Source organism: Epinephelus fuscoguttatus, linkage group LG16 (genome assembly GCF_011397635.1).
Source record: "Epinephelus fuscoguttatus linkage group LG16, E.fuscoguttatus.final_Chr_v1".
NCBI lineage: Eukaryota > Metazoa > Chordata > Actinopteri > Perciformes > Serranidae > Epinephelus > Epinephelus fuscoguttatus.
Window position 1 is genome coordinate 22,803,574 of NC_064767.1, and position 25,562 is coordinate 22,829,135.

At 41.1% G+C, this 25,562-nt stretch overlaps 3 protein-coding genes across 7 annotated transcripts in view; 2 read left to right on the forward strand and 1 right to left on the reverse strand.

Moving 5' to 3' along the window:
- Nucleotides 1-230: 230 nt before the first annotated feature.
- On the reverse strand, nucleotides 231-9,587 carry LOC125903733 (inhibitor of nuclear factor kappa-B kinase subunit alpha-like). 4 transcript variants are annotated; one of them, XM_049600839.1, is made up of 22 exons: nucleotides 9,312-9,587; nucleotides 8,541-8,664; nucleotides 7,812-7,906; nucleotides 7,583-7,700; nucleotides 7,426-7,495; nucleotides 7,251-7,339; nucleotides 7,050-7,139; nucleotides 6,822-6,946; nucleotides 6,461-6,568; nucleotides 6,232-6,367; nucleotides 5,929-6,129; nucleotides 5,152-5,254; nucleotides 4,722-4,845; nucleotides 4,495-4,646; nucleotides 4,342-4,403; nucleotides 4,146-4,255; nucleotides 2,624-2,673; nucleotides 2,213-2,321; nucleotides 1,944-2,091; nucleotides 1,790-1,839; nucleotides 883-982; nucleotides 231-591 (listed from the first exon to the last, which is right to left on the reverse strand). In XM_049600839.1, exons 2-22 carry the CDS (start codon nucleotides 8,643-8,645, stop codon nucleotides 532-534), a joined length of 2,205 nt encoding a protein of 734 aa, XP_049456796.1. In that variant the 5' UTR covers nucleotides 8,646-8,664; nucleotides 9,312-9,587; the 3' UTR covers nucleotides 231-531. The 4 variants fall into 4 exon arrangements, with proteins under 4 accessions (XP_049456796.1, XP_049456798.1, XP_049456797.1 ...); XM_049600841.1 differs by having other exon boundaries at nucleotides 8,541-8,667; XM_049600840.1 differs by having other exon boundaries at nucleotides 8,541-8,685.
- Nucleotides 9,588-15,573: 5,986 nt separating this feature from the next.
- plaua (plasminogen activator, urokinase a) lies at nucleotides 15,574-19,510 on the forward strand. The gene is made up of 11 exons (XM_049600502.1): nucleotides 15,574-15,838; nucleotides 16,482-16,586; nucleotides 16,703-16,757; nucleotides 17,080-17,218; nucleotides 17,300-17,382; nucleotides 17,468-17,515; nucleotides 17,612-17,792; nucleotides 17,926-18,071; nucleotides 18,165-18,305; nucleotides 18,392-18,540; nucleotides 18,997-19,510. Exons 2-11 carry the CDS (start codon nucleotides 16,530-16,532, stop codon nucleotides 19,189-19,191), a joined length of 1,194 nt encoding a protein of 397 aa, XP_049456459.1. The 5' UTR covers nucleotides 15,574-15,838; nucleotides 16,482-16,529; the 3' UTR covers nucleotides 19,192-19,510.
- Nucleotides 19,511-23,652: 4,142 nt separating this feature from the next.
- The window catches only part of LOC125903225 (vinculin-like), a 35,597-nt gene continuing 33,687 nt past the window's right edge, over nucleotides 23,653-25,562 (forward strand). The window contains exon 1 of one of the 2 annotated variants that reach the window (XM_049600004.1): nucleotides 23,653-24,076. In XM_049600004.1, coding sequence (XP_049455961.1) covers nucleotides 23,909-24,076 — 168 coding nt within the window. In that variant the 5' untranslated portion in view covers nucleotides 23,653-23,908. The remainder of the gene's footprint in view (nucleotides 24,077-25,562) is intronic. The other variant, XM_049600003.1, reaches the window with a different exon arrangement.

The following is a 25,562-nucleotide window of genomic DNA, read 5'->3' on the forward strand; positions in this document are numbered from 1 at the left end:
TGTCGCTTTCGATTATATTATTTCATGCAACTTACTGTTGTTTTGCCTCCGTGCTGTTTGGATTTCAGCAGCTGCCAGAAGACTTTTGAACCCAGGGTCTTATAAACAAGCAATTTCCTGTGTGTGTGCAGGCTGTTGTCTGGTCTACTGTGTGAATGTACATAACCACAAACTTAATTCCTTCAACAGTAACACTTGCAAAGAAAAGACAAAACATGGTATATGTGCCACGCATTTATAAAATTTATTCACATTCCACCATGCATAGTTTCTCAGCAGCAATGTTTTACTCTAATCAGTACTATCAGAAATATAAATAAGTCTTGGTTACAGCTAGAAGTCAATAATATACATTTAAGTTAAAACATGAATAGCTTACCATATCGCGCTGTTTCACATGTTGTCTTACAACATTACATGTATGTTAAAGACACGGTATGGAATCACAAAGCTTTCAGATAGTGTAACTCTGATAAGGCACTTGTTTACAGTAAATTGTCTTTGACTCATAACAGAGTCTTTGGTCAGTCTCTACAGCTTCTGAGCTTGGGCTTTCACTGCTCCGTACTGAGTCCAGCTCCAGTCCTGATCCTAGAGAGAGTCAGCATATTAATATTATACTACTTAACATAGCAATCTCAATCTACCATCAACTATCATGCCATTCTTCCATCTTACAACTTCACATTGATTAGGTGAAACAGTATGAACTAGTAAAGACTGAATGTATGGTTTAAGCAGGAAGAGAAGAAGAGTGGACATAAAAACAGTATGTGGTGACTGATAATATTTCCATCATTTAAGTCAGTCAGCAATCATCAGTGAGTTGCTTTAGGGATCTGTTTCATGCATGAACACACTCCTTTACTCCTGTATACATACCATAACACTTTGCTCCATCTCCTGGGTGGCATCTTGCAGCAGGGAAGTTAGTTGACTCAGATAACGCTCATTCTCGTCCAGTAACTGGTGAACAGTTTCACTGAAACAGACAAAAGACTCTAAATTAAGAATATGAGTGTGCTTTCTAGGGCGTACCACCTCTGACCCAATGACTGCCAGGGTTTTGCAGAATAATATATATAGATATATATATATATATAGAGAGAGAGAGAGAGAGAGAGAGAGAGAGAGAGAGAGATTACAGGGGGTCTATAGGAAGCATTGCAGGAAACTACAGAGTAGTATATACAGGGTCCCGTGCAGAGGTACATGCAAGTATTAGTTTCAGTGGGAGGTTTAAAGATTTCTAACTTCAGAAATGTGGATTTGACACAGAAGAGCTTGACTCATTTTGACAAAAAATATATTAAAAGATAGATAAATAAAATTGGATCAAATGTTTGTGTCAATTAAGACCTCACAAATTCATATTTAAGACTATTTAATGACTTTAAGGCCAAGTATTTATTAAAATTGAATATAAGACAGTAAGACTTTTTGAGGACCTGCAGACACCCTGGATTATTTCAGGACTCTGGGGCTCCATATTATTGTATTATTGTTGTACATAGGAATTGAGGAGATTATGAGTCCTGTTTCTTCTACAAGCTACTAGGCTCTGAGGGGTATAGGGTGACCTCTAGTGGCAGCTTTGGGATTAGTACAAACTCCACCAGCTGGTTTCATTCAGGTTCTTACGCATGGTGTAGATTTAAACTAATCTTATAAAATGCAGATAAAAGTAAGAGGAAACAGCCACATGATGTTTAGAGTGGCCACTCTCTTTAACAGTGTTTTTTAGGGATAGAATTGTAATGTGAAAACTCGTGACTTGTACAGATCTTACCTGTCAGTGGGTCGTTGCACAAGTGACTGTGATGGAGAGTTGCTCTGGGCCTACACACGCAACCACACACTGTATTAGCTACAGTACGATTTGACTTTATACATTTAATAATCACTGAGAATACTTTCTGTTGAGCCGTCTGTTGTAAACTCACACAGGCAATCCTTAGGAGGTACCAGAATTCTTTCTGTCTCTTCATTTGCATCTGCATCACTGCTGCCTCTGCTGTTTTTATGTTCTCTACCGCTCTCTCCAACTTAGGGAACAAATCAACGATGCGTCGCTTACACACCAGAATTGTACTACGGAGGGAAAAAAAGAGAAAGATGGGGAAAACCACAGAAGACACACAGGGAACTGTAATATCATACCTCAACTGTGCTGAACTTGGTTCTTATGGTTATGTGTGTGCACCTAAAGTACCTCAGGTGAGTGTACAAGTCTTTCAGCACTCTGTCCTGGTTCTGAACTGTTTGGAGTATCATCTTCACCATGTCTTGGCTGTCGCTATAGCCATGTGGAGGGTCAGGACCTGTACGAACACATCCTCCTCTGATCATCTGTGTACTATCATCTGACACAGTCGTGTAAACGGATACGACATACCATTCTGATATTACCATTAACACCCATGCTGAGGAATTAATTAAACAACAGTGACCCCTGCGACACATTTGTTCAGTGAATCCTTCTGCACATTTTGTCGGCCAATTTATCTATTTGTTATATAACTGATTTGTATCCATAGCAACAAGCAATATCAGATGCCACTGTAAAGCAGGGGCCCCGATAACCCATGTCTACTTTTTAAAATGTGTAAAGATTTGTACTAACTTTTGCATTTAGCTTTCAGTTGCTTGTAGAGTTCAATAGCCTTTGCTTCACTGAAAAAAAAGCAAAGAGAGTGAGTTAAGTTTTGTATAGCACAGTTATTTTTGAATGATAGGTTCACATTTTCTCAAGTCTGTCTTAAAACACACAATAGCCAGATGCCCATGTTTACATTGAAAGAGTTTTTGGGGTAAATGCTAGAATGCAGTCATCAAACATGTCAGCCAACAAAACAGCCATACTGCGCAGGCATCAACACTTAAAAGTTAGCTTAAAGCAAAAATAAATGTGTTCTGAGTTTGTCACACCACAGAAAAATGTTACTAACCACCGTCAAATTTCAATGATTAAAATTGGCAAGTTTGTAAAATAAGGTTTCAAAATCATGAAAAAATAAGCTATAATCTGAGTTCTGAAAAGCTGGGGACATGTCTGCTGAAGGCACTGAGCCGCTGCGCAGCTGCAGATTCTTGTTCAGCAGCTAACAGCAGCTAACACCCACAGCAGTAAGCAGTGACTGCAAGCGGGCAGGGTAACTGACTCGACTGAAAGACTGAAAGGTATGCTGGTGACAGCTGTTTTGATTGTGTTTATATGATTTTGCATTGAACAGAGTTCTATATCCATGTATTTATTACACTGAAAGAGCCAAGAGAGCGTGTTAAACGTAGCAAACTCACCACTCACACACAGGAAATGAACCTAACAACACTGATGCTACGTGCTCTGACATTAGTTTTTATGTAGTAGGGAAGGGGTTATGTTAAGGATGACTCCAGTGCGTCTTTGAGCCGTGATTTCAGGCCTGCCAAAAAATCCTCGATCAGTTTAACGGTCTGACTCCACACCGTATAGTTCAGTCTTTTAACATTTTTAGCAACTACTTTCTAAATTGTACAATCTGTTTAGAAAGAAACCTATTATTTTAATTTACGCAGACTTTAAATTAGCATGTAACCAGCTTAGGTAGCTAGTTCGCTGGCTATGAAGGGTTACATCTTAGTACTTATAAGGTGAGTTATACCTTCACGTATAACGAATTATAAAGTAGATAACTACTAAGTCTGGCATCATATTTATTCACTACAATGTTGCATTGTAGCAGGGTTAAAAATAACTGTCTGTTGAATTGTGTTGAAGCCCAAGTATTGACATCTGTGCTGTATGCCTGTGTTGTCATCCAGTGTCTACAATCTAGCATCTACCAGTTTTTGCTTGCTATAATCATTCCTTCTGTTTATATTATTATTACAAGATTATTATAAGAGCCCTTCTTAACAGGCATCCAATGGACGCTTTGGAGGACAAAACACAGTCCTTCTTCCATTATAAAATACATTCTGAAGTTCATCTGAAGTTAAATGAGGGTTTAGCAATCTGACCTGATCAAATCGAGTAGGTATCTCCTGAAATTACAAGCTGTTCCAAAGTCTTTGTGTTTTGAACAAGGGCACCTGACTATTGTTTTAAGACAGACTTGAAAGATGCGATCCTTTCTTAGTGTAGAAGTAATATAGATACTGACAGCTGTTCCATTACATCCCCTTGTCTCCTTGCAAATGGACTCCTCTGCAATTCCACGATCTCAGAATGTAGAGCCACTATCTCTTCATCCAGATAACCCACATCTGCAACCTATGGCAGAAAACACCATTAGCATGTTGTGTCTTTAAATAACTATGAGTAAGTTTAAAACTGTAGGTGAGTACAAGCTGTTCCACCTTTGTAAAGTCATCAGCCTTCTCTTCATTTTCCTGCCAGGTCTTCAACATCTTTTCTGAAGCTTCAAAAAACACAACAGCAGACAGTTCACTAAAGGCTTGAGTAAATGACTTTAAATTATGTATGAGCGCAGGAGATTAACATCCACTCACAGATACCGATGTGTCTCTGCTTGGTGTACTGCTCAAGGTCATGCTGGATGCTGGTCTTAAAAAAAGCCAGCTTGGCTCGGAGCTGCTGCGACTGGGAGAACAGCAGGTTCTTGTACCGCGTTAAGTTGGTGTTGTAGCGCAGCAGGCTCAGCCTACACATACACAAACACAAGGTCAGGATGGTTCAGTGTGTGGGTGTATGTGTATGTGTGTGTTTGTGCACCTACATGGCGGCCCTCTGTCCCTGGTACAGGCGAATGTAGTCCTCTTTCAGTCCGCAGATGTAGCTGACTGCTTCTCCCCACACCTTCCTCAGTGCAGACAGTGGCAGCTGTGTCTTCGTCTCCCTCACTGAGACAACACACGATTACCACATTAACTTGGACGACCAGTGCAAAGACTTGGTACAACTTTCAAAGTATTTTGGGGGTTAAAACATGTAAACTGTGAACTGAGAAGGAGCTATAAATTATTCATGATGTCGATTACTTTTATTCACTTTATCCAATTAATAACATTTTTCTTTTCTAACACTTCATTCTTTCAACTTCGTCCAAGGCCAAAGTACACCTTCCAGAGAGCAACAGCAGACACAGAGATTGAAGAGTAACTTTTAGGACATCATTTTACAACTCAGTATACAGTTATATATCTCACCTATAAAGTTGACACTGTCTGGCAGAGGTCTGGCAGTCAGTGGGCCAGAGTACTTGGTCAGGCTCTTGTCGAACAGGAAGACTATGGAAGTGTCCCAGCCTCGCTGAAAGCAGAGAATAAGTATAACTGGAACATTTTCTTGCAGAGGAGCCAGAAAGGTTGGAAACAAAAAACCTTAGTTAGGCTACATGGTATCAAGTGTAATATAACTGCCATATTTTGTTGGAGAGAATGTAGCATTACCACACTGAAGCTATACAGTCACACTTCAATACTTTATTTAACATATAACAATAACTTATTTCACTTGTCACTTGAGAACAAACTGTTAAACACAAAGACAAAGGTCCACTAGATGGCAGAAGGGCACTTCACTTTACTTGTAGATCCTTGGTTTACATTCACCTCACAAGCCTACAAACTTGTTTTTCTGTCCATGACGTGTTTGTTTTGACTCAAAGGGAAGGCAAAAAGTTTGCCACACTGGTAACTTCAGGGAAGCAGGAGGATTTTCCAGTTCTGTTGTTTTTCTGTCATCTCTGACCCTGGCAGTGGCCACGATTTCTGGCAAAGTGCAGCTGAAGGCTACTGGTAATTACTGGTTGATTTAGAAAAGCAGTCATGACCCCCCTACAAAAGACCCACTGGAAACTAAATGTTAACTGCACTGTTGAAATATGAGGGCAAAACACAGCAGTAGGCCGTCTGCTGCGTATGTACTTGTGGCTGGGTCTGTTTGGCATTTAATTTTTTTTTTTATGTATGTGTGTCACATACCAATCCATCTGGTAGACAGTGTGCGGGCGGTCTGCGTGGGTCGAGGGAGATTCCCGTCTCCAGCAGCAGCTCTTGACTCAGCGGGGAGATGTGTGTCTGAGTGTGAGTCTCCAGACGAAGCTGCAGGGAGTGTAAGCTCTCCTCAGCACCCAAAACCAAAGAGTGCAGCTGGGCGGAAGTCATGTCCAACACATGAATCACCTGAGGAAGGAAAAGCCTGCCTCAGCTGGGAAATATAAAACCATAAATGCACTCAATAAAATCTGGTTTAAGTGAAATACAGGCAAGATTAATATAGTTAACCTTCATGTTGAGAATGTTCTGCAGAGCTGTATAGCAGCAGGGCTTGCTTGTGTCAGGATCAAGCCCTCCACCACGCGCCCCAGCGTCCCAGAGTAACAGCATCTGCAGAAGAGACTCGACCGGTTCCAGCAGCGGCCTATGAGCACGCACATACACACACAGATTAGATGCAAGTTAGAATAAGGGATGCTTGACTGGTCAGTTTAAAAACATATCTTTTTGTTCCTACCTGCTGAGATTGTTTGGATATGGGAGATGTGTGGAGAATCTGACTTCTCCATTCATGTCCTCTACTGCCATGATGTCTTTGGGACCTTTGTTCTTGACTTTACTTGTCCTACAAAAACAAGCAACCCAGAAAGAACCAAAAATCAAGCCAAATTTACAACTAGACCCACTGCATTGATATTGTGTAGACATTCATCAAGTTATTGTGGATAATAAGACTGCATGTGCATGTTTTACAATATAAATTTGATACATAGGGAATTCGTGGAGCGCTTACTTCCCCAAATGTGTGTTTCAAGGTCATGTGCATGCCAAGGTTCTTCCCAATACAGACAAGTTGCATTGCTGCGATGTTGACTCACCACTGTACGGGCTGCATGTGGTGTAAAAAAGGGCGAAAGCCACATGTGCATTCAAAGATGACTGTCCCAAAGCTCCAGTAGTCCACAGTTACAGTGTAGGGTTTGCTCTCAAACAGCTCTGGAGCCTGGACACATACAGATGGATTCATAAAACGGGGATGATTGTTGTCATCTATTAAATAAAACAACATTGCTTGCAGAGGAATGCATTACTGATGCAACACTTACCAGATACTGGAGAGTTCCAACAAAGGATGTACAGAGACTGCCCTGATCTAGGTCTTTTGCATAACCCAGATCTATGATTTTATGGACAAGCTGGAGGAAAACATAGTTTCATAATAATGAGTGAAAGGCACAGGAAAGCGTATTATATATGAAACTGAAGATGTCACAGGCTGCATGCATGTACGAAAGAAAAAAGTTCACCTTCCCACCCACGTCCTGCAGAACTATGTTCTCTGGCTTTAGATCTCTGTGAATGATCTTATTCTCATGGAGATATTGGATACCAGAACCTGTGTATGTAAAAAAATATTTTTATAATCCATGCACATTAATGCATCCACATGTGATAACACTGTTAAAGTGAGGAAAACCTTACCAATGTCACTGAGCAGTGAGAGGACTTCACTCTCCTTCAGCCCACAACAATTTTCTGGTTTATTCAACACCTAAATAAAGAGGTATAAAGGTTAACAGTGCACTGTTTGATAAGACAACAAAGTGTTTGGAGCCTTTTCAAAATACCCACTTTGTACCTTGCGTAGGTCTCCTCTTGAGCAGTACTCCATCGCCAACAGAGGCAAGTCATTTAAAGCAATGGAGCTTAACTCTTCTGGAACCTCTCTGGCCTGAACAACGTTCACATGATTCAGCCTATAACAGGAAGAGAGACAAATATGCTGTAGTGGTTTGACAAGTAACACATGTATGGTAAAGTTTGTTAATGAGCTTCTTTGTGAACACAAGTGGGTGATCTACACTCACTTCTTCATGATCTGAATCTCTCTGCCCCAGCGGTCTTTGTTCTTGGAGTTCAGCTCCAGGCGGCAAAGTTTAACCGCAATCTTCTCCCCAGACTCCTGCTCCAAACACAAACAGGAATTAAAATTCAATTCAATTTTCAATTTTATTTAAAAAAGCCCAATATCACAAATCACAATTTGCCTCAAAGGGCTTTACAGCATACAAAATCCCTCTGTCTCTGGACCCTCACACCCAAAAAACAACCCTTTAATGGGGAAAAAATGGTAGAAACCTCAGGGAGAGCAACTGAGGAAGGATCCTTTTTCCAGGACGGACAGACGTACAATACATGTCGTGTGTACAGAACAGATCAACATAATAAATGTACAGTAATCCATATGAAAAAAAGATATATAAAGAGAGACAGAGAGAGATGCAGGGCACGCAGTAATGACAATAGTTGTAATAACATTACTTTTAGTAATAGTATTATAATAATAATAACAGTAATTCTGGTAGCATATGTTGTAAGTAGATTTAAATATATGTTAGTATATGTATGTGACAATAATAAACATATGTGTGTAACAATGGTAGAAGCATGACTAATAATGACAGCCGTAGTAGGAGGCATCAGGCACCACCACGGCAACAGAGCAACCATGACAAACTCCCAGGTGTGGCTGTGATTCGATGGAACCTGCGTGTCTGGTATGCTACATTAGCATACAGGCGGATGGCAGAACTTACAAGGTGCTGATACAGGTAGACGTGCCCAAAGCCTCCCATCCCGAGTCTTTCCTTCATTTCCCAAGAGCCACACAGCTGGCTCTGTTTGAGTGCTGCCCGCTCCATAGTGTCAGGTCACCTGGAGCTGCTGGGCAACAGAGGGAGTCTTTTGAGGTAAAAAGAGGCAAAATACAAAATCTGTAACTGTCAAGAAACATTATGGACTACACTGTAGATCTCCATCAGGGCTTCTGTTCTTGTAACGTTTTTATTAATGCATTTACACATCTGCCTCTACATCTGCAGGGGAAACAGTTTGTTACTACTTACTTATTAATATGTACTATATTTTTCTTAATTAGAAAGTATCATAAATGTTAGTAAACCACTTCAAACTTTACTTATCATGCTAAATATCAGTCACATATTGAAACCATTTTAATATATTCTATTTGTTTTCTAGCTGCTTTTAGTATTATTGTACTGGTTTGTTTTTTCTGTGACTCCAGTGTAGCTCACACAGATTTTTAGTTGTACACTGACCCCATTTTCCCACGAGGGACCAGTTTAATTTAATCTTTAGTGACATTTATTGCTCTTTATGTTGCACCTTGCTCAAACAGTAGCATTAGCTGTCCCAGTAAACCCTGAGTTAAGAGCCTGCTGTTGTTATTGGATTATTATTACTGAATTGTTAAGTTCAGTTCAAGTCAAATAAGCCAAACACAGGCTGACTTTGTTGAACAAAAAGTCTACTCAAAGCAATTCACTCCACAAACATGATGTACTCACCTGTCCAGGAGGTCAGAGCCGACAGATGACTGTTAGCTTACTTTAGATGTCAGAACATTGTTGCTCCGGAGTTAGCTAACCGTGTTGTTTACGGTTGGTTTTCCTATTCTGTGAATGAGCACGAAGGCTGAGCCGGCGAAATTTTACCTTCACCCTTTACAGTCCAACAAACGCGGTTTTAATGTTGAAGTTTCTGTTGTGTTTTTGTTGAAGTTTTGGGCGGAAAGCAGCTCGATATCTTCCTGCGTAAAGTGAAAGTGTAGACTGACAGGCAGACGTTGCTTCTGCGCATGCGTGTCTGGTGTAAACGCAGCGGACAGCACACATGAGGCTTTCTGCAGGACTACTCCCTCTGCCGGGGATTTCCCATCACACCCACACCCAAACAAGCTGACAAAGTGTAAACCACTGGATTTTATGTCGACAGGGAGTCAGATAAGCCTACTCATTGTTTTTCTCCTTTTTTGTGTGTGTTTTTAGCTGCTGGCTGCCCACCAGTAGCCACCACCAGCTAAGAATGAATATTTGCACAACTTTGACAGGGGCTTCATTTGTTCACAAGATGGTGCCATTTGCACAGCTTCAGTCATGATCCGAAAGTCATTACAGTACACTACAGTTCCTGTCCTGCGTTAACTTACATTAAGATCAAGACCTCATTTTTCAGAAAGACCTATGCAGAGGCGTAGCATCAAATTATGGGCCCTCTGCATAGCGCCTCTGTGGGCTCCACACCCTTTCTCTGTTGATCCATGTCTCTCTCACACACCATTTGACTTTTTTTTATGTCAGTTTGCTGTCTTTACCTTTCCTTTCATTCATCCTTTTGTCTTTAGGGAACCCAAATTTTCCTTTCTTAGTGAAAGGCATGGCAGTGTACATTGGTGCCTCAGCCCCCAGTTTAGGGTACTTTCAGTTCAGTTGTCTTGATTTGGTCCGAATCAGGGACATACTTGCCTAGAGTCGGTTTGTGTTTTCACGGAAGCATTAGCAAGCGGACCAGATAAAGCTGCTCTTGATTGGTGAGAATTTTCATGCGATAAAATCTGGGAAGTAAACAAAACGTTGAAGAAGAGTACACTTGCAAGATAAATGCGACACTTTCTAATGACACAGTGGAGGGACAACTACGCAGGTTGATTTTAGCGCTGGTCATCGTGGACTATATTGCTGTCATTGTTCATGGGCAGGGGTGAAAGTACCCTTAGAGACAACTTCTAGTACAGTGCAGACAAAACCATTTTGTACCTTCAAACGGGTGAGAAGGCTCTTAGAGAGCTTTTTTTTTTAGCTATTTTTTTTAGGTAGGTAATGAGGCAGTGTTTTATTCCAGTACTGTCTCACAGATAAATAATGTACAATGCAACCTCCCTCTGTTGGCTATAGAAGAACATCCCACCTTTTCATGTATGATGCAATGGTGAGTCAAGACTTTATCACTTGTGCTTAAGTGTAACGCACTGTGATCACAGCCAAGATGCTATAAGGTGGAGGGCGAGGCATGCATACACAATAAACAATATAACATAATCAAGTGCAAACATAATTGTAGGTTAAAATGTTCTTAATACTTACAACATTCAATAAATTTAAGATCCTTGAGTGTTGGTCCCAGTCTTACAATTATTAAACAGAAATAGTTTTGAAAGGGTACTTTCTCCCGAGCATTTAAAAAATTCTGATGAGCTCATTAATATTAAAAAAAAAAATCTTTCATTTTTTAGATTCTGTGTCAGGTGGTTTAAGGTTCCAGGCGATGATGTAGTGGAGGGTATACGCAGGTATACAGGGTATACCCACCTCAGTTTGTGGCTAGTTACAGATATCCACCTATCAGCCAAAAGGCCATTGCAATATAAAGGAGAGTATACCCACTTCCTCCCTGGTAACATGTCCATCTTCACAGTAGTACCCACACCTTATCAACTACCACACCACTGGTCCCAGTGGTTTACTTATCAGGGAGAAATCATAATTTCTCAATCTATTAAACAAAAGATGAGCTCACAGCAGACCGTGAGAAATGCGTAATCAGTCAGGAAATGTGACAACATGGTCAAAGCAGTGATGAAGGGCTGATGCAATAAGGCCCAGTGCTGTTGTGAGTAACCGTTGCTAACAATCTGCAACTGATCTATGTTTTTATTGCATTTGCTCCCCTCTGTAAAATAAGGTTTGTGAGGACAGATTTTATACAGTGATCAAGTTAAAGACTTATTAACAAGTTCTTTGCTTTGCAAATGTTCAACCACATTGATTATATTATATATCTATTGTATCTGATATCACCTTGCTTTTTTCCACAAATAAAAAGTCAGTTCTGTTTGTCTGGATGAAGTCCAGGTGAATTCATATTCAGACTGAATGGAAATTAAACAGTTGACATATACGCATGCACACCAGCCCTAATAGTTGCTTCTCGAAACTGTTTGGCCTCACAATTTTCAGTTTTATTTAAAGGAATTCTTCTTTTTCTCAGTAGGCTACACTGAAAAGGGGAAGCAGACAGGTGTCTTATGATTAAATAGAGAAGCTGAAAGCTCATGTGATCTAAAAATTCCTATCACTAGAGTGTCAGCGTCATGTACGTGAGAATGGAGCCTGAAAATCATTCGTGCCTGTTTTACCAGGTCTTTGTCCCGACTGGTAGGGTTTGAGTTGGAGACTTGTTTTGCTCATGTTTTTTTTTTTTTTTTTAAGTTCTAATAATCAGAAAATGAGGCACTTTTTGTGGCCAATTCTATGAAGTGTATTTAAATATCTGATCTTATCAGGCTAAAAAAGTAATATGTGAATCATACTCTTTCTGCAGACTGCTCTTTCTCATTCTCTCCTTCCTCTTTTTGTCCGCCCTGATGTCACTGTGTTTCATTCAAAAGCCCACTGTCTAGAAAAAAAATATAGACGCATGTCCTGCACGTTACTGTGCAGGCTGTGACTCTCATGTTATAGATGAATAGAACAGTGGTAATTGTACTTCAGTGGTTTTAAACTGTATTTCTATTAGGCTTGTCATATCAAAAACTACTGTGAGCAGTATAAACAGATGTATCCTGTTTTATATTGTTCATATATTGGTTATATTTGTTCACAGCTAGCTCATGCCTGAGGCCTGTAAGGAACCTGACACAGTATCATCTACACCTCTACAACGATCAGCCTCAGCATTAAAGCCACTGACAACAGGCTTTCATGTGGATGCCATTTGACACACACCACCCGACCAAACACCGTGACAGACTGACTACAGCCCCTCATGGCAAAAACATTCCCCAATGGCACTGGCCCCCCAAACAGGACAATGGCCGGAATGGCCCCAGAATGGCCCGTGACAAAGAGCTTGAGGTGTTAACCTGGCCACTAAACTTCCCAGATCCCAACCCGATCAAGCATCCATGGCACGTGCCAGTCCACAGAGGGGCCTCCTTGGATTGGAATCGGCTCTGACCTGTGGCATGGACACAGGTCCTCTGGGGGTGCTCTGTGTTGTGTGGCATCAGGGCGTTGGCAGCAGATCCTTATATGGAGTCCTGTGGGTTGTGAGTTGGGGTAACATCAAGTCCCCCGGATGCTCAATCACACTGTGCTCTGGGGAATTTGGAGGCCAAGTTGATGCCTTGAGCTCTTTGTAAAGTTCCTCGGGCCATTCCTGAGCAGTTTTTACAGTGTGGCATGGCACATTGTCCTGTCATTGAGGCGTGCCATTGGGTACTTGATCTTGGTGCATGGCATCCATATGATTGCCAGAACCCAAGGTTTCCCAGCAGAACTTTGCATCATATTGAGATGATCAACTTAATTTACTTCACCTATCAGTGTTTGTAATGTTGTAACTGAGCGGTGTAGTGCAACTCAAATAGGTGAGTTTTTAGCCTTTAGGGGAGGGAGTGTGTGGAGGGTGACTGGTGTCTAGACTGGACAGACGACTTGAGTCAAAATCAAACACTCCAGGTTGCAGCTGGCTAGCCACAAATATCCTGGGTTTCCCTGGGTTGGGTAATTTCTGCGTTACTTACTTCTTCTTTTGGTTGAACACCTGTGTGAATTGTTTATCAGAGAAAGCGACATGGAGTCAACAAATGAATTCATTAATGTTTGCTATCTAGAATGCTTCCTGACTTCAGGCATGTTGTACGCGTTTATCTCATCCCTTAACAGCTTCCGGTCCAGAAACGCCTGTGTAAAGGTGTCATTTCTGGCTATTGTTACAATCAAAGAAGAGGAAATATGAGTAACACAGGCGTCAGAGTGCTTAATGATGAAACATTTATAGTGGGAGGGAGATTTTAGTTGAAAAATCCCCATGCAAAATCTATAACAATGCCTATTCTTTCAGGGGAATTTGTGTTACAATATTAGAATAAGATGTGCAAAGAATGTTTTATTGAAAACCAGCTGCTCTGTCATCTGAACCACATTAAAATCAAGAAGTTGATTAAAGTCACCATTCTGGTAAAAGAAAAAAAAAACACAGTATCACACGCTGTTAGGGAGTCTTGATGAATGTTGCAGCTGTAGTCACTGGCGGATGATTCAAGAGGATGTCCACATCAGAATAGATGCACGGCATGGTTTACTTATTGAAGAAGTGAGATCACTTCATCTTTTACAGTATAGCTTAAAACCAACACCTTCAGTTGCCTTAGTTTTCATTTATTAATGTTTTATACATGTTACAGCACATAAATGATGAGTGTCTTGATATATGTTTAAGAATAACTATAAAGCATTTATTTAACAATGTCACAGGGTGCTGCACATGTGACAGCATTAAACAATAACATTAAAAACAACAACTAAGTAAAGCTTGAGTAAGTACTGTATGGGTAAATCATCAGATAACACAAGGAAGAATGACACATAATATAAATACATAAAATTAGAGGAGAAAAAACAAATAAAAAAGATCACAAAATAAAATAAAATAAGATAAATTAAATTAAATTAAATTAAATTAAATTAAGGTAGACCTTTGGCAGGGGTCAGTAATGTAAGATGAATTAGAAATATTACTCCAAAAATAGAACAGTTATACTTGATCTGGTTGTATTTTGTATAAACTTTAAACTAGAATATCACCACGACAATCCAGACAAAACAAAATTGCGTAATTCATGACTACTAAATGGATGATGAATGATGATAAATCCCTGAGCTCCACTGTGATGATTAAAAACGCAACTACTTGCAGTACTTCCACCACTAGTTTTAAAGAGGAAATATCTCATCCCGTTGATCTAATTCAGTCTGGATTATCTGGGATTGACACAAATGACATCAGGAAAGTTTTCTTTACTACGATGATGCAGCCATACCAGTTCAATCAATTCAATAGAGCATTGCATCAATACTGAATACCCCTGTAATTGCTCTATAGTGCGGGAAAATGTTTGTATTTGTATTGTTTTTTCACAGCTTCTTCAGGGGAGAGTGAACATGGGAGAACTGGGAATTAAACACCAGTTTTTATTGGTTTTTTTAGACTTGCTTTTATGTAATGTCATCTCTTTATTTTCCTTTTTTGGTATAACTTGTATTGCTTTTATTTGCATCTATTTGTTTTGATATTTTGCATTTCTGCATCTTTTGTCTTCTTGTTTCAACTTTCCTTTTCCTTTTCTTCCTTTTTTTTTTGCCCTTACCATTTGGCTTTCTGTTGTTGTTTTTATCCTCAAAGCACTTTGTAATCTCTGTTTTAAAAAGTGCCGTACAAATGAAGTTATTATCATATGAAGTTATTATTATAGATTGAGATGAAGACCACTTGAGTGTGCTTAGATTTTAAAAGAGACCCCAGTTGTATATTAAGACATCATGTTGTGTCTATGACACAGTATTTTTGTCCAGGGGCGAAAAATGTGGGACAAGTGGCCCCTGATGAAGGTGCCATACAGTACATCATCGCTGCCCCCCTTAGTGGGCAGGGCCTTGGTGGGCGTCTTTGCCTGGGGCCGCCAGTAATCTAGGATCACCTCTGTTTATGTCTGACATGCATGTGTTGTAGTGTCTACAAACCAAACTTCTGTTTAGGGTAAAAAGAAATTAACAAAATTTAGTTAATTAATAACACTGATGGGTCTCAAACCTGTCATTCTACGTTTGTGCTCTTCCGCATTCACAGCTGCAGCAGTTGACATTGTACACATGACCAATTTTGGATGTATAATTTTGAACAGTACCGTTGTGGTTTGAGGGGAAGGAGGGGGCGTTACGTGTGTGTGTGTGTGTGTGTGTGTGTGTGTCACAGGATGTGACAGAATCTTTGGTCAAGAATTTGCTGATCAGCAATTGAGCCCCAGTGATGTTTTCATCTCCTCCCTAACTCCTCCCACTTGTAGCCTGTGTGTTTTTAAATAGGAGGTAACGCAGGGAGGATCAGCACTGCAACTCCAGAGCCGGTAACAGCGTGAGTGCTAGTCCTACCAGAACACAGGTGCATATCAGAGGGAACAGAAAGGAGATAACAGTCATCTAAGCTGGAAGACATAACAAAGAGTTTCATCAGGATTACAAGTTTGGACAGAAAGGTAAACAAAGCTTCCTAAACTGTGACATGCAGCCAAAATATAAGACGTTGTTTTACTTTATTGTATGAATGAAATCCGTTAAAGTACATTCAGATTTATTTATATACCTCGACTCTTAAATTGGAGTTGTGATACTGGACCTGGAAAGAGGACACATTTTACACAAACACACAAGAGGCAAAATGTGAAAGTGTCTGACAATCAAAAGAAAGGTTTTATCCATACAAACATTTTCTTTTGTCACTATCAAGTTGATACTGTGTCTTAGAAATATCTAGAAATTCAGTGTTTGAACTGTAAGCATTGCAAATGAATGTGAAAACAATCGACTAACTTAAACTGATATTACACTGACTGTACAGATAGAGACTGTGTTTAAAGTACAGAGCGCACACAGTGAGCGTGCTCTATCTTTCATTAAAACGTTCCCAACGGTTTTCCCTCTGCAATGAATGTACGCATGCAATCACAGGACACATAACACTCTGTGAAACCCAGACAATTATAAGCACATGTCCATTCAGTAGTTGCACTTGTTTCTGTCCAGTCACGTGCACCAAGATAAACTCCATAAAAGGGCACAGGAGCTTTAAATACAGTCTTCAAGTTTGTTCCATTTCTGTAATTTTGTTTCTTTTTTCAGTCCATTACCAGACAAAAATATCCCAAATAAGGAGAAGCGAAACCAGAAATGAAGATGAACCTGTTAGTCATCCTCGCCATTGTAACAGCGTGCAGCGTTGATGTGGTAAGCAATAATTACAGGAAGTAACTTCAGCTTTAATAGTCATGCCGAGGGGGGTCTGAGGGGTTTTTGCGGAGGGTTCATAATGTCTCAACTGAGTTTGTCTGTGCTTCTTTCAGGCTTTTTCACAGAGAAGGTCCAAAAAGAACTGGTCACCAAGAGCCACTAACATAGGTAAGACAACAACAAGCCCTTCATCTAAATAGGCAGCAGGTCCCCTTCTACTGAGAACGCCAGGTCACACTGCTATGTTTCTACAGTAGCTAAAACCAAACTGGCTCTCAAGAGGGCCATTAAAGTTTTTATGCTACCTAAATGCCACAGTAGGTTTCTCTACTGGCTTGGAAAAGGAAGGTCAGAGCGGAGGGGTGGCAATGTGCAACCACACCACCAGATGCCACTGAATTCTTCACACTGTTCCTTTAATATTCTGCATTTGTTGCATCTTGTGAGAGACACGAAATGTTCTCATCTTTCTTTGCAATGTGATCCTCAGAGATGTGTAGGTCTGGAGATGGGAGCAGTTACAGGGGACTTGTGTCCGAGTCGGCACGCGGCGGCAGATGTCTCAGCTGGAACAGGTTTACAAATCCCTCAGGAGCTTCAAAGGGACTTGGTGACCATAATTACTGCAGGTATACTTTAAGTCACCAATATGGGATTCATATGTTAAGTTGTGGTATCGTGTGTTTAATGTTATATCACTTGAATGCTAGGAATCCTGACCAGAGCTTGATGCCATGGTGCCGTGTCCGAAGGGCAGGGAGGATTGTGAGAGAATTCTGCAACATCCCCAGATGTAAGGTTTGATTGGCAAATTTAAAAATCATCAAAGTGTTATATGTTTGATTTGGATCTTTCTAATGATCTCTGCTCCCGTACAGGTTCTACACCAACAGTGAATCCCAAGCCCGCTCCAGCTGTGGACACAGGTATAGCTTTGTTGTTTAAATGCACATTTTGCTCAGTGTCATTGTGTGATTCTCGTCATTATCACTGACTTACGCCTGTCCTGTGTGTCCCTGCAGAGCTGACCTGTGGTGAGCGGTCTGAGCGGAGGGTGTATAAGATTGTGGGTGGGTCTTTCACACCTATAGAGTCAAACCCTTGGGTGGCTGCTCTCTTTCATCAACGCCACGGTTTCCTCTGTGGCGGCTCTCTCATCTCGCCGTGCTGGGTTCTCACAGCCGCACACTGCTTCCCTGAAGGGTGAGACAAAACACAGACAAGGAAAACACAACGCCCTATCATTTTACTCCACTACAATTGTCATACTATAATGGTAATGTGACTCATGTGGGTATGTAATATGTTTACATACTTATGCTTTGTTTTTGCTCAGTGAGGGGACTAACCTCCAGCGTCTGTCTGTATACCTGGGGAAGAATGCCATCAATGAGACGAATGAGGACAGGGAGCAGACGTTCACTGTGGAAAAAGTGATCATCCACCAAAAATTCAATGAGTCCGACTTAAACAACGACATAGGTGTGCACTGCTGTTCTGTGTGTATGTGTACGAGTGAGAAAGATGAAGAGTCTGTCTGCAGGACTCATAGATTTGTTTGTCTTTGCATTTCAGCACTGGTGAAGATCAGAAGCAGAAATGGAGGATGTGCGGTAAGGTCAGCATCTGTTCGGACGGTGTGTCTTCCTCCATTTCACACTGAACTTCCTGCAGGGTTTCAGTGCAGCATCGCAGGATTTGGGAGGGAGAGATACAGTGAGTGCTGCAGAACCTTTGACCTTCAGATCCATGACTGATCTCTGAGTCATTTCACTGATTCTTTATAATTGTGTTGTCTGCAGTGGCGTGGCATTACTCACAGTACCTGAAAGAAGCTGAGGTGAATCTGCTCTCCCAGACTGACTGTAAAAGTAAAACGTACTATGGAGATCAAATTACCAAGAACATGTTCTGTGCTGGGAGCCCTGACTGGAGCACTGATGCCTGCAAGGTGAGCAAAGAACACAGAGTATGAGTGAACAGACTTTTTTGGTACCCTAAGCAGGAGTTGGTTTGGGGGCCTCACTTATTTTAATGTCTTGCCACTTCACATGTCTCACAGCAGCCCCAAAAGAACAGAGCTTAGAGGAAATTGTAATCTTACATCCAAATTTGCCACATATTTCAAGCTTTAGCAGAATAAAAGGAGCAGTGTGTAAGATATAGGGGAAAATGTTCATTGTTAAGGAGGTTTTCTACCAGGAGCTGAATTATCTGCAGAGGATATTAAATGTTAAGACAGAAATGTCTCACAAATTAATTTTACTTTATGATACATCAAAATAAAGAGATGGCTGTCCTTTTCTGATAGTCAGTATCCATATGAGCCTTTTTAATAATATACTACATAACCAGATTTTTATTCATGCTGTGAGCGCTGACTGACTGTTGCCTCCTCCTCTCACAGGGTGACTCTGGTGGTCCGTTGGTGTGTGAGGCATCAGGTCGAATGTTCCTGTTCGGCGTGGTGAGCTGGGGTGAGGGCTGCGCCGCAAAGAACAAACCAGGGGTTTACACAAAAGTCACCAACTACAACAAGTGGATCGCAGCAAAAACAGGACTCTCCAAATTCACCCAAGGGTTCATGTATCCCACGAAGTGAAGCTGTGGCAAAAAGTCACCTTAAAGGAAAATTTGTAGTTGATATGTGTCGCTGTTAATGTACAGTTAAGATACGTTTGCACGGTTAAGATTTACAGAAACAGTTCTAAGTATTTTTTTAAATATGTTTTGCTGTATATAGTGTGTGATACTTTTGTGAATTATTTGTGCATGAGCTTTTCATACTAAGAGTGTGGATTTTTAAACAAGCTATTAGAAAAGAAGTTTATTTATCTAATTTAATTTAAGAAGCATTTCCTGTTGTAAAAGGCTGGCCCTGCTGTTGAGTATTTTTTTAATAAAATATTTGTACATTGTCATTGTGTTCATCATTTTCCAAGCCATAAATGTTTCTGTTCCACTTCTGCATTCAACACAAGTAAAAATGTACCTGCTGGCTCATTGTGGTCCCTGAGCATCTCCTACAGGACGTATATGTGTGTCTAACAAGTGAAACACATTTTAGATACAAGAACTACACACATTTTGTAATCTAAAACAACAGGGTGTGGTACTCAGTTTATGTGAGTTCAATTCAGTACAGTCTGTCCTTAAGCCAAACACTGGAGGGCACTGTGCGGTAAACAGTTACACACATGCAGCCTGCTACTCTCAGACATACTGAATATCACAAGTATTTTAATGTAAACAACAATGACATCCAATGTGAGTCAGTACCGACAACAGCTGCAGGTTTAATCCACTTGTTACACTTTGTAGAGACAGTGAGTGCAGCAGTTTGGTGATGCAAATTAGTGAAGCAAGACTTTATCTGCCAAATTAGACATACTAAATATAAGATATGTGTTCTAATATATAAAAAAAAATTGTTAGCACTGTTTTATGATTGTTCAAAAGAATAAAGTTAAATAAATGAAATCAATTCTATCCAACAGACTATGGCAGATTTATCTTTATATACTGTAGCTGGAACAAAAAAGACTTTGTTGAGCTTGGACGACTGATGAGTCAAGCTGTTGATGACACAGAAGAAAGCAATCTAGTTTTTTCCTCGCCTGACTTGACTTCCACTCAACATTTCATTTTATGGACACTGCAAATAATTTTCACCATTGTTTAAAGTTTCCAGTGAAGCTCCCCTACAAACAAACTTATGTCGAGGGAGACTTCAGGTCAGAATTGAACAACAGTGTTCATCAGTGCAGCAGAGATGCCTTTTTTAAAAAGTTTTTTTTTAATTGATATGCACAGGATTACAGATCAGTGTGGTTTTAACAAAAAAGTATTTCAGCATAAAAACCTTCAGCAAACGATAAAAATAAAGCAGATGATTGGGTCAAGAACAGGGTGAAAAAAGACAAAAGAAGAGAGATGAATAGAAAATAAGGTTTAACGTGGTGAATGATCAGAAACATGCTGGTGTTTAGCAGGTATAAGGTTTACTGTGTTCACCATATTTTGCTAGTTAGCACAAGGTAAAAAGTGGGCCTACAGCTGAGGGCACTGAGGCCATATGAGGACCTCACTTTTTGGGTTTCCTGCACCTTCATTCTGCTTAACTTAGACCTGCTGTCCTCATTTATGGAGACTTTATGTTCAGTCTGCAGCTGATCTCGACACAAAAGTGGACAAAGTACAAAACGTGATCAAATTCTGTGGTTGAAACTTGATTATCTGTGCTAAATATTAACTGTAGTTTCATATGGCATACAAAATTGGCCAATTTCGGCAAGAGTGTCAAGCTTAAATGCTGTTAATTAGGAAGTACTTGTTTGAGGACACTAGGACTTTATTATTGTCTTATTCAGCATTTCATGGAGTACAGAGCAGGGAAACTTAGATACAGAGTTACAAAACGAACAGTTTCAGTTATGTTGCATTATTTGCAATTTTGTTTCGCACAGTCATGTTCAGGCATTGAAATGAACAGTTTTGAACAGTTTTAGACTTCAGCAGTGACCTCTAACCCATAAAAGTTATAACACATGAAACAATTTGTGATTTGTGATTTTGTTTTTGCGTATAAATGTCCAGGCGTTGAATAAATGGTTATAATTTATTACACACTTGTGACTGTTAAAAATAAAGCCATTGTCCCCATATGAGGACATCTTTTTTTTCCCCCAAACTACTTCCTGTTCAAAGACAATGCTTAGTTTTGTATAGGCCTACTTATCAGGTCATACTATCCCAAAAAGAGAAATTAAAAATGAATTCCAAACAAAAAATTACTGAAAGTAACTTTACCCAACTTTATGGCAATCGATCTAACAGATGTTGAAATGTTTCTCTCAAAACCACAAATGTCAACCTCATGGTGGCAAGAGAAGAAAAGTCAGGTGATCACTTAGGTCATAGGTTTCATCCTCTGGGGACCATGACTGTCTGTGCAAAACTTCATGGTAATCCTTAGTAGTTATAATATTTGGACCAAAGAGATGGACTGACCTTACATTGCTTTCCCTAGTGCCACGCTGCTAGTGTCACTAAAAATCCAAAGAGCAGTTTTTATTGTCACAATCACTGCTGTTTATTAATGCTTTATTGTGATAGTGTGCTAGATATGAAAGTGGAGAGACCTGAAGCAAAGGGCCCTGAGCCAGACTCAGATCCAGGCCACTGTGATAAGGACACAACCCCAATGGCACACACACTTCCCAGCGAGCTATCAGGACACAGAATCATTGCTGTTTTACTGTCAGAATATAATCAGTTACCAAAACCTATCAAACACTGACTTTTGGTGTACAAACACTGGCTGCACATAGTTTCTATCCAGAATCAGCTCTAATAAAGGCAAAGCCCCATTCTACACTTTTCGTCTTCACGGACTCATTAAGAAACTATTGTTTATATCCATATGCAGCATGGTGCAAATCAAAGTGGTTCTACTAAACATGGTTCTGTGGAGAAGAACGAGCATCACCTCTTGTCAGACATCTTATGATTCCCAGGAAAGTCTCAGTGTGGAGCAGCGAGTGTTTACATCTCCAGTCGTCCGCTGACTCACACCTCTCAGTCTAGTACCCCGTACCTCCAACGCCCACACCCTACTCCCAAAAGAAAAAGAAACATGTCACAGGAATGCTGAGCACCACTGCTCCAATCATTACAAACAATCAATCAATGCAAACACAGATAAAACAGCAACACAGAGATGAAAGAAATAAAAAAAGTGGTGTAATCATTTAAGAGCATTTTGTTGCACTGAACAACCACAGTCTAGCAGGTCATCGCGTCATTATTGAAAGCATACTTCAAAACCTCTCCAAGCAACCTGGGGCAATGCTTTCTATCAAAGTCTGTTTGGACAAGTCCACATACACAGATAGTTCGCAGCAGTGCTACTGGAGCCAATCACAGTTCATCTTATTCCCCCTCGATTACTCACACAGAGCAGTTTACTTTACTGCTCCTCTACTCTGCCTCCATCCATATATGGGTTTGAGATGCAGCGAGTACGAAGCTTACACCTCTTTAAGGACAATTCCTAAGGACGAGGAGAGGAGAGGAGAGGAGAGGAGTAACAGGGTCTGTTCTAACCAGATGGACCAGAGTGTCCAGTCTCCCTGGTTGGGATAGCAGCCGCTTGTCTTCAAACACACACACACACACACACACACACACACACACACACACACTTGGCTCTCTTGGTCGACAGCGGGTCTCAGGGGTATAAATACCACTGTTCTTGCTGCTGGGGTCTCCAGTTTCCCCAACTCAGATTCAGATCTGAGAAACAGGAACAACCCTACCAGCAATCACACACCCATAAGTTACAGTTAAATCAGATTTTTCCACGTTAACACAAACAAAATTTCAAGTGCAACCTGTCAGGTGGGTGTTAAACCAGTGGGGCATCTGCTCATTCAGGATCCTCTGTGTCAAGAAGTTGTGTGGGTGTCACGGTGCAGGATCTGTGAGCCTCCTTCTGCTGGACAGGCTCCTTCTCCTAGCTGCAGCCGGGAGCAAGTTGAATCCTGTCTTTATTTAGACCTGGACATTTAGGCCCTGAGACATGAACTCCTGACCCACCTTTTAATGAACATAGATCAGATGTCAGATGAAGGTTTGAACTTGCTTCATATAAATACAGCACCAGTGTATTCATCACTGTGGTGCAGCTCCTGGTCTCATCTTCAGTGTCCTCATGGATGTGGAGCTGACCTTTACCAGGCTGCACACAGCAGCTCATTTATTTATGTTTACAACCTCCCCCTGTTGTAGATCTTCGCCCTCTCATCTGCACACACCTGGCATGGCATATCTTGGAATCACAGTCCCATTAAGTTACCCCAACACTTTCCTTTTTGGGGCCACTGGCATGCATGACGTAATTTGGGAAGCGCTTTCACTTGAAATGTGTGTGTGTTTATGCGTGCGTGTGCATGCAGGGAAAGCGTCAGTGCGCACCAACACCAACCCGCTTGGCAGCTGTATTCCTTGGCTGTGATTGGGCGGAGGGCGGTGATTCCTTCTGTCACGATTTGGGTCGCTCCCACCGGAGGACACCGACCGTCTGAGCTCAGCCTTCACCGAGGTGCACACCAGAGGAGAAGGTGCACACCGGAAGGGGAGACGCATGAGGGTTTCGTCTTAGGAGCTGGACTGACAACTCGGGGTTTGTCTTCCTGTCGGTGTCGGTGAGGAGAGGAGAGGAGAGGGAAGGAGAGGAGAGGAGACAGAGGGGGGATCTTCAGTGCTGGAGCGACCAGCTGCCTTTTCTTCTGTCGGGGCTGCGGTAAAAGTCGTTCACGATGCCGGTGTTTCACACCAAGACCATCGAGAGTATCCTGGAGCCGGTGGCCCAGCAGATCTCCCACCTGGTCATCATGCACGAGGAGGGGGAGGTGGACGGTAAAGCCATCCCAGATCTGACGGTACCGGTGGCCGCGGTGCAGGCGGCAGTCAGCAACCTTGTGCGGGTGAGTCCTGAGTTTGAACCAGGGCGTCATTTCAGTGTGTGCATCCAGTGGCATTTATCATCCAAACTTTCACATCGACATTTGTGGAGTCAGACTGGTGCAGTGACTGGTCAGCTTTTATTTAATCAATCATAAATGATTACAACAGTAGGTCATTAAACTGTCCAGCTCTGCACATTGAGCAGTCATTTCTTCTTTTATATGGCTTCCTAATAGATTTATTGCAATCCCATCTTGATCTTTGCTCGCCACTAAAATGATATAAAAACTGCCACACACCCAGCTGACGCTCATGCGTGTTTCACGAGCTCCTGCAGTAGTTTTTTTCTTCCTGTGCGCGTCTGTGCACAGCAACACAACATGTCAAACTTTGCCCCGGTGGGTAATCAGATGGCCGCTGAGCTCAATAAAGTTTGTGGGGCGGAAGAAACGAGTGCTGATTGAATTAACAGGATGCTGTTTCCCACACACGCACACACGCACACAAACACACAGTGTGTGATCAGTAAAGAGGGAAATGTCACTTGAGCCAGAGGCTTCATTAAACTCAGTTGCAGCATTTGCAGTTTATAGAACAATGAATTCAAGCCCAGTCATAGTAATAACCTCCATGGAGAATATATACACCCAGTGGTCATTTATTAAACTCCCACCTCCTCCCTTCATTACTCCAACACTTTCCTCCCTTATCTCTCTTTCTAGAACTCATCTGACTCCACTCTATTTTACCCAAATGCTCATTTTGCACAGGAAAAGGCAAGCTCCAGTCAGATGATGATGTGCCCTCTGTATGCACTGAGTGGAAAAATCAATACGGGCCACACTATTAATGCTGATCCAGGGTCGCTGTTATTGATGCAGGGGTGACCGGGCTTCACTCTCTCAGGAGAAATCAGCAGCAGACAGGAGGAAACATTCACTTGTTTACACTTTAATTATTGTGTATGACAAGAATTTGTATCACACAGTGTGGGGGGCCATGCTCGGTGCTGCACAAACTTTTGATGCAGGTTATTGTGGCAACTCTTGGTCAAGATTTAAGCAGGCTTTGTGTATGTCTTTGTTGGGCACCTTGGCAGTTGTATTTTGCTCTCAACTTTATCTAAGTTTTTATAGTATTTTGAGGCTTTTGCTGATAACATCACCTTAGTGCCGCTCCTCTGACCTTGGCTCCTCTATGCTTGTCTTCCGGACTGGCTTTTTGACATACAGTTGGAAACTGTTAATTTAAAATGATACCAGAATGCAGGGGGGCATGATTTCTCCTCTATATAATAACCTGCTGACTAAATACAAAAATATGTGTTGGCTAAATGCATTTTTTGATATTACTCAGCATGTGTGAGAATAGTCCAAAAGGATTTTAAAGTAAGATCTGGATTATGCAAATACATAATAGGAAACTCATTAATAATTTGCATGCTCTACCTTCACTTTAATGCATGACTGGACTATATTACATTGTTTTCTATTGGTGTGTCATTCT